The sequence below is a fragment of the Vitis vinifera genome, chromosome 19 (assembly GCF_030704535.1).
Source record: "Vitis vinifera cultivar Pinot Noir 40024 chromosome 19, ASM3070453v1".
Classification (NCBI taxonomy): Eukaryota; Viridiplantae; Streptophyta; class Magnoliopsida; order Vitales; family Vitaceae; genus Vitis; species Vitis vinifera.
In genome coordinates this window covers 6,842,988-6,851,579 of record NC_081823.1, presented here as the reverse complement: position 1 = coordinate 6,851,579, position 8,592 = coordinate 6,842,988, and the positions used below count along the sequence as shown (strand labels likewise).

The following is an 8,592-nucleotide window of genomic DNA, read 5'->3' as shown; positions in this document are numbered from 1 at the left end:
CCAAGTCAATGTAAGGACAAAACATTTTACGTAATTAACGGCGGAGATCGTTGAGTTTGTGGATACAAAATGCTTCGCAAGGTAGTTGATTTGAATGGAAGGTGCGACCACCACATGTTGGGTTTATTCTTTCTGATAAATCACGGTCTAATCAATTGTTGTGTCTTTTCACTCATGCTGGCTTGTAGTGGACTTGAAGGAGCATGGTATGTACTACGTATTTTAATTAGGAGGAGAAAGAGAGTCAATTGTACAGTGTTGGATTCTTCCTCAAGCGTGTGGATCTACACAATCGTTCTCAATAATGAAAAAAATTAAGTTGAGCCAATATGATTGTGACTGAGTAATGTGTGTATAGTGTAATGATCATGGCACGTGCTTGACTGGGAAAACATATCACGTACACAGAAATTGATGCTCATCTGCTAATTAACGAAGTCAATAATATTAATTATTGAGTTTTTGTTGAACAATATTAGCTTCAATGCGTAGCAAATTTGAGCTTAAAATTCTATGTTATGAGTTGGATGCAAACTGATCTACAGAGAACCCATTCATGAATTGTGATCAAATTTTTTTGTTAATTAATATACTGACAGTTTACAAAAGATTAATCAGACTGTAACTAGGTACAGACGAATCAACATCAGAAGAGCTTGCTTGCAAATTCAGTGGAAGAGGAAGGGGAATGAGTGGTGGCTAGGTTTTGAAGCCCAGGAAGGCTCCTTCCAAGCTGAAGAGCCACTTTCACTTCAAATAATTCTCCATTTTCCCTTTCCCCTACTTCTTTCTCCTTCAAAGTTGATTCTATGGTCTCTTCCATGAGTTGAAAGTACCCGGCAGTGCTTCTATACATCTCAAACACCATACCCACCTGCCCACCATGCTCCAATGTGTTTACCACTGTGGCCAGAGCTCCAAACACCACACCCAACACCACAGCCCACGACCCATTCCAAGGTGAGGATCCCACCATCGCCGATCCCATGGCGGCGATGCCAGTGAAAAGAGGGCCACATATGGCTAGAATTTTGTTCACTTTCAATACTAGTTTGCTTAGCCTCACATACTCTGCAGCATCCTTCCTCTTCAGCACCCCAACAACCTCCCTCATCTCCTCCTCAAGCTTCTCACTCCACCCATTTCTCTCCACCCCCCCACCCACTTTCTCATGTTCAGACCTCACTTCTCTTGGCCACCACACTGCAGGCTCCACAGTTTTTGGGAACTTCTCGAGCATCGTCCCTAGCAAGGGAAGGGGATAGGCCTTGTCCAGCGCCAACACCTTGTCCATTGCAGCGTTCACATCATTCAAACTGGGGCTTCCAACTGCAACAACAGTCTTGATTTGCTGGTGAAGGTTCTTAAACAGTCTAGCTGCATTCCTTTGCTCTTCTGCAAGCTGAGATGGCTGAATCTTGTTCATCACCATCAAAATCCCAGTAGCTGCTGTGTAGAGTAGGGTGGAAGAGAGCTTCAAGGCCAAAAGTGTTGCACCCCCACCACTCAGAGATGCAAGTCCAGCCATTGTCGCAGCTGTGAATGTCATTCCATTTACAGAGTTGAGGAGAAGACGGTTCCAATTATCGCGCTGCACACCAATATTTTTGTGCATTTCTGATCTGTCCGCAACAGCTTCCATTATGGCATAAAGCTCCTCAACCACCTTTGAATTACAGTTTGCTTCATCATTTCTCATATTAGTCCTAATAAGAGGCTTCATTTCTCCAGAATTTATGGTTTGGAAGCCATTTTTCCTGCTCGGTTCATGAACCAAGTTTCCAGAAGGAAGTTTCAAAACTGAAAGATGGCTTGCCCGGGATTTTGAGGCAGCTGCTCTGATGTCTCTGGGAATATCTGAAGCAGAAGAAGAAGAAAAAGAAGAAAAAAGAAGAGATGATGATTGAATGGTTGTCATGCTCACTGGCTATGCGATCTAGCCTCAGTGGTACAGGTTCTGCTGCTGTGAGTATCGGATCTCGAGGCTTTGAAGGACTGATTATGGGTTGAAGAGTAGGGAGACATGTGATGGATATATATATATATATATATATATATATATATATATATTTCTTTATATATATATATCTAAAGAAGAGGAAAGTACGAAATGAAGAGCGTGTAACCATTTTCCTACGCTTTGAATGAAGTTCCATGGCTTTGACTGAATTTTGCCCTTTACATAATATTCTTTCTGCTTAGATGTCATGAATTTTACTTGGAATCAGTAAACCACCAATAAGGAAACTAAATGACTTATAAATGGGATTAGTATATGGGGACACATCCTTCACGAGAGATGAGGGTTTTCTCATAGAAATGGTTACCTCAAAGTCTTTGGTACCCACTCTTTATTTTGGGATACCTATCACATTTGACCATAATAAAAAAATGACATGTGTAAAGTATATATCATTAAAAAATTTATAAAAACTTATCAAACAGGTAAAAATGATTTGTTGGTGAGAAATAATCGCATGCATTTCATATATATCTAAATATTACAACTTTTTTATAATTTATTATTAAATAACAAATATAATTTGTTATTTAATGCATTGCCTAACTCTATCTAAAAAAAGAAAATCCTACCAATTACTCTTATACTCTCATTATTCATATATATATATATATATATATATATATATATATATATATATATATAAAAGGACAGTAATTTAATATGAAAATTAAATAATTTCAACTACCAAATTACAAAATATGTAAGATGTATTTTGATGAATCAAATTTCAAGATCAAGTTTAAAACTTTTTGAGAGAGAAAATTTAAAATTTGTATTATATGAAGAAGATAAAGGATTTCAAGTGATTAGAAGTGTCAAAGGTAATATTTGATATTTTTTTATCCAAATATAATTGTTGTAGGAAGAAATGTGATGTTAAATAACGATTTTAGAATTTTTTATGAGTTTATTATAAAATTTTGTTATCAAATTGTTATTAATATTTTTATATAATTTTTCTTTTTTTGTTCATAGATTAAATTTGAAGATGAAACTTTATATGTCTTGAAGGATGTCAAGTGATTACAAGTGTTAAAAGGTAATATTTGATTTTTTTTTTTTCCATTTACATATAACTTTTGTAGGTAGAAATGTCATGTTAAATGACATTTAAATATGTAATGATTTATAACATCTAGATTTTTTAATTTTTTTCTGAGTTATTATTAATCAAATTGAGAGCATTTAGTCATTTGTTATGAAATTGTCATCAATATTTTGTAAGAAATGGTACGAACTTTCTAAGAGATGGTACGAACTTTCTAAGAGATGGTACGAACTTTCTAAAAGATGGTACGAACTTTTTAAGACGGGGTACGAACTTTCTAAGACGGGGTACGAATTTTCTAAGACGGGGTATGAATTTTCTAAAATATGGTACGAACTTTCTAAGAGAGGGTACGAACTTTCTAAGAAAAAGTATGAACTTTCTAAGAGATAGTACGAACTTTCTAAGAGAGGGTACGAACTTTGTAAGACATAGTACGAACTTTGTAAGAGATAGTATTGACTTTCTAAGAGTGAGCACGAACTTTCTAAGAGAGGGTACAAACTTTCTAAGAAAAAGTATGAACTTTCTAAGAGATAGTACGAACTTTCTAAGAGAGGGTACGAACTTTGTAAGACATAGTACGAACTTTGTAAGAGATAGTACTGACTTTCTAAGAGTGAGCACGAACTTTCTAAGAGAGTGTACGAACTTTCTAAGAGATGGTACGAACTTTCTAAGAAAGAGTACGAACTTTCTAAGAGAGGGTACGAACTTTCTAAGATATGGTATGAACTTTCTAAGATGATGTACGAACTTTCTAAGAGAGGGTACGAACTTTCTAAGAGATGGTACGAACTTTCTAAGAGAGGGTACGAACTTTCTAAGAAAGGGTATGAACTTTCTAAGAGATAGTACGAACTTTGTAAGAGATAGTACGAACTTTCTAAAAGTGGGTACAAATTTTCTAAGAGATGGTACGAACTTTATAAGAGATGGTACGAACTTTCTAAGAGATGGTATAAACTTTCTAAGAGATTGTACGAACTTTCTAAGAGATGGTACGAACTTTCTAAGACGAGGTACGAACTTTCTAAGAGAGGGTACGAACTTTCTAAGAGATGGTACGAAAGAGATGGTACAAACTTTCTAAAAGAGAGTACTAACTTTCTAAGACAGTGTACGAACTTTCTAAGAGAGTGTACGAACTTTCTAAGAGAGGGTACGAACTTTCTAAGAGAGGGTACAAACTTTCTAAGAGATGGTACGAAATTTTTAAGAGAGTGTACGAACTTTCTAAGAGAGTGTACGAACTTTTTAAGAGAGAGTACGAACTTTCTAAGAGATTGTACGAACTTTTTAAGAGAGTGTACGAACTTTTTAAGAGATTGTACGAACTTTCTAAGAGATGGTACGACCTTTCTAAGAGAGTGTTCGAACTTTCTAAGAGAGTGTAAAAACTTTCTAAGAGAGGGTACGAACTTTGTAAGACATTTCTAAGCTTAATTAGTATCAATAAATAATATTATTGTATTTCCATGTGGAAAAAAAATTGAAAAGTTTGAAAATTTGTAAAAAATTTTAAAGTAAAAAGAATGTGACGAAGGGTGCTAAGAATGTGAGGATTCCTCACATTTTTTGTACCATTCATCACATTATTCGTACCTTTTACAATTACTTAGTGTTTTAATTTTTAAATTTTCTTAAAAATAATTTTCACCATTTCTAAGCTTGATTAGTATCAATAAACAATATTATTTGTATTTTTAAGTGGAAAAAAATTGAAAAATTTGAAAATTTGTTAAATTTCAGGGTACGGAGAATGTGATGTAAGGTATGAAAAATGTGAGGATTTCTCATAATCTTCATACCTTTTCTCACATTTTTCATATTCTCTCTAATTTTTTAGTGTTTTAATTTTCTAATTTTTTTAGGATAATTTACATTATTTCCTATTTTATTTTTTTTAATTCTTTTTTTTTTTTTTTAACAATTCTATTAATAATAACTCAAAATAATATTATTAAACCATGTTATTGTTATTTCAAGTTAAAAAGTAAATCTGAAATTTTAAAAATATAAATAATTTAGGGTACAAAAAATATGAGAACGGTGCGAAAAATGTGATAAATACATGTTTGGTACTTTCATCACATTTTTCATATTGATTTTTAGTTTAAAAATTTTTTAAATTACAAATTTATTTTCGAAAATATTATCATTAGTAACTTAAAAGAGTATTAGTAATTTATTTTATTGTAATGTAACTTTAAAAACCTTAAATTCAAAAAATGTAAAATTTGGAAAGTACGGAAAACAATTAGGATGGTCTAATTACCTAAGTTTTACATATGATTATCAAAATGTTGAATTTTAATGAAAATACTCATTTCATATTAAAATATTATCATATTCATTTTTATGTTGAATTTAAATGTTTAATAATTTGTTAAAAATAAAATAATATAATTATGATATATGATGATTTTTTTTTAATGAATATGTTTTCAAATTTTATATTATTTTTATTTTTATTTTTTTTCCAATTCTACTTTTATCTAATATTTATTTTATTTAAACCCAAAATTGTTGAGAATGGAGGAAGAAAGAAGGCCACAACCGGTTCTTCCCTTAACCGATTCAGTGGAATTTTTATTTCAAATTTAAAATGGATGGCCAAGATGTAATCTTGGACATCCAATGGCTTGGAAAACTTTTTCGGTAGGTATCGAAGAGGTACCCTAGAATTTTCCCAAAGACTAAGGAGTACGTAATGAATGACACACCTATTGGGAGGATCTCTCAAATTCGCATTTAGAATATATATATATTTAAAATATTATATAAAATATTTTCTAATTTTATATTTTATTGTAATTACACTCCTTATACAATAAGGAAAGTTGATGGGTATATCTCTATAAATATTTTAAGTTATAAGAGGACTAAGTTATGCAAAAGATATCTGAGATAGAGACACTGATAGAGCAAAAAAACTGATCATTAGGGTGTAGATATGATGAAGAATAGTGAAAGATAACTAGTGAAGCAAATAAGCTCATTGTTCACGATGGAGATATAAAGGGACTCAATAGTTGTATTTATTTTTCGTCCTCTATGATATTTTCTATCCTATAATGGAATGTCTTCTCTCATCCATGAAAGTAAGCATGATTAGCTGAACCACATTAAAACTTTGTGTCTTTTGTGTGATTTGCTTTATTTTCGTGTTCTTCTTTAAAATGATTTTGCTAACACAACAAGTGGTGTTAGAGCTTTAGTTGAAGATGTCTGGGAAAGCCTTAAGTGAAGATGCCTAAAAGAACCTTGGTTGAAGATGTTTCGAATAATCTTATTTGAAAATTTCACGAAGAATAAAGATGTTAGAGCATAAAAGAAAATTACAAAAAGAAATTTAGTTGAATGTGAAGTCAATTTTTTATCACCAATAATACAAGAAACAAGAAGATTGTGTCATGTAATAAGAATGTGGCGCATAAAGGGAACAATGACACATGAGGAGAGCGATGTGCGCAAGGAAATGGTAGATCATGGAGAGATGGAAGATTGCCTTAATGAAATTTAATTCAGGGTGGAGATTGTTGGGAAAGTGTCTCAAATTCCCATTTAGAGTATACTTTTTTTATATGTTATTGTAATTAGACTTCTTATAGAATAAGGAAAGCTAATGAGAATATTTTTATAAATATTTTAGATCATGAGGGAAAAAAGTGATGAAAGAGAGATAAGATAGAGATGTGAGGAAGAGCGAAAAACACCTGGTGGAATAAAAAGGCTCATGGTTCAGAATGAAGATACAAAGGGATCTAGTAGTTGTATATAATTTTTATCTTTTATAATATTCTTTATCATATGATGGAATATTCTCTCTTATTTGTGAAGGTAAGCATAATTAGTCGAATCACGTTAAAACCTCGTGTACCTTTTGTGTGATTTACTTGATTTCTATATTCTTCATTTAATATGTTTGCATTAATGTTTCCGTTAACACAACAACACTTGATGACCAAAGAAAATAAGGACTTCTTGTTAAATGTAAACACCATATATATGCAATATTCAAAAGTCTTTTTCTATTGTGTTTTTTTGTATGCATGAACAGGGGTGTAATTTGAGTGGGTTCAAATCAACCTAACCCAGTTTTAACGTCATCCCAAGAAGAGTGGAGGCAAGACTATTTATTTCCAATTGTTTTTCTTTATGGTTATCATGTTGTTAATATGGACTCAGCCTCTTTGGGAAACCATGTCATAATGCCTACTTGTTTCATCTTATTTCCAACTAATCCTTTTTTTTTTTTTTTTTTAAGAAAAAAAAAATCCTCTTTGTTAGGAATTGGGTTCCTTAAAGCTCATATAGGATCTAGGATACAATTTTGGTGTGAAGCTTCTTCAAGATTGAAAGTTAATTTGGATAAAAATGAATTGATTCATGTGGGGAGGTCCCTCATGTCGAGGAACTTGCCTCTTTGTTAGGTTGTAAAATGGGGAAGCTTCCAAGTACTTATTTAGGCTTGTCTTTGGGTGGCCAATTCAAGCCTCATTTATATGTGATGTGGCTGAGGAGAGTTTTCATAAAAATGTAGCTTTTTGGAAAATACAATATCTTTCAAAGGATGAAAACCAGATTTACTTTGTTTCAAAGTACTTTATACAGTTGTCCTATTTATTTTGTATCTCTTCTTGACATTTATAAAGTGTTAGCTTTAAGATTGTAAAAAATTCAATGGAACTTCTTGTGGGGGAGGAGGGGAGGAACTCTAAAGAATAACCTCACCTACTCAATTGGTCTTCTCTTTGTAAAGATAAAAAGTTGAGAGGGTCAAGCATTAGGGTTTTGTCCTAAGTGTTGCTTGGAAAATGGTGTTGGAGATTTGCTTTGAAGAAAGAGTTCTTTGGACTAGATGAGTTACAGTGGGAAAGTTCAAGGAAGAACTTGGAAAATGGTGCTCTCTTGCTAAGAGAAAGGGGTATAATGTTGACTTGAGAAGGCAGTAAGAAGATGTTGGGAAGTCTTTAAGGCTAGAGCAAAGACTTTTTGTTAGCAATGGAGAAAATTGGCACGATGTTTGGTGTGAGGGTACTCATTTAAAGGATTCTTTTCCTTTTTTTTTTTTCCTTTTTCTTTCCTACATCTAATAAAGAGTCTTACGTGGGGAATACTTATGAGGTCATAAGCAAACATGCTGTTTGGAAGTTGGGTTTCACAAGATAGTTCTAAGATTGAGAGTTATATAGCATTGAGGAGTTACTTAGGAGGCTTCAAATGCTTAGAAAGTGCAATAAGAATGAAGATAAGCTGATTTGAAATACTAGAAAGAGTGAAAATAGTGTTATATGAAAGAGCATTTTTTTATCTTGAATGTACTATAGGGTTCTCTCATGACTTTAAAAGTGGGTATTGATTGGGATATGAAAAAGGTTTTTGACCCTAGATCAACTTAAGAGAAGATGATGGTTAGTGGCTAATCATTCTTGCTTATATATGAGTTCAGAATAATCAGTCAATCACATACTAATCCATTGTTGAAAGACAAGGGGTCTTTGATATTATGTTCTTT

The 8,592-nt window shown here is 32.6% G+C and overlaps 1 protein-coding gene across 1 annotated transcript; it reads right to left on the bottom strand.

Annotated features, from left to right (window-relative positions):
• Positions 1–646: 646 nt before the first annotated feature.
• On the bottom strand, positions 647–1,918 carry LOC100257348 (probable F-box protein At4g22030). Its single transcript, XM_002277679.2, has one exon. The coding sequence runs from the start codon at positions 1,916–1,918 to the stop codon at positions 647–649; it is 1,272 nt and encodes a 423-aa protein (XP_002277715.1).
• Between the last annotated feature and the right edge of the window lie 6,674 nt (positions 1,919–8,592).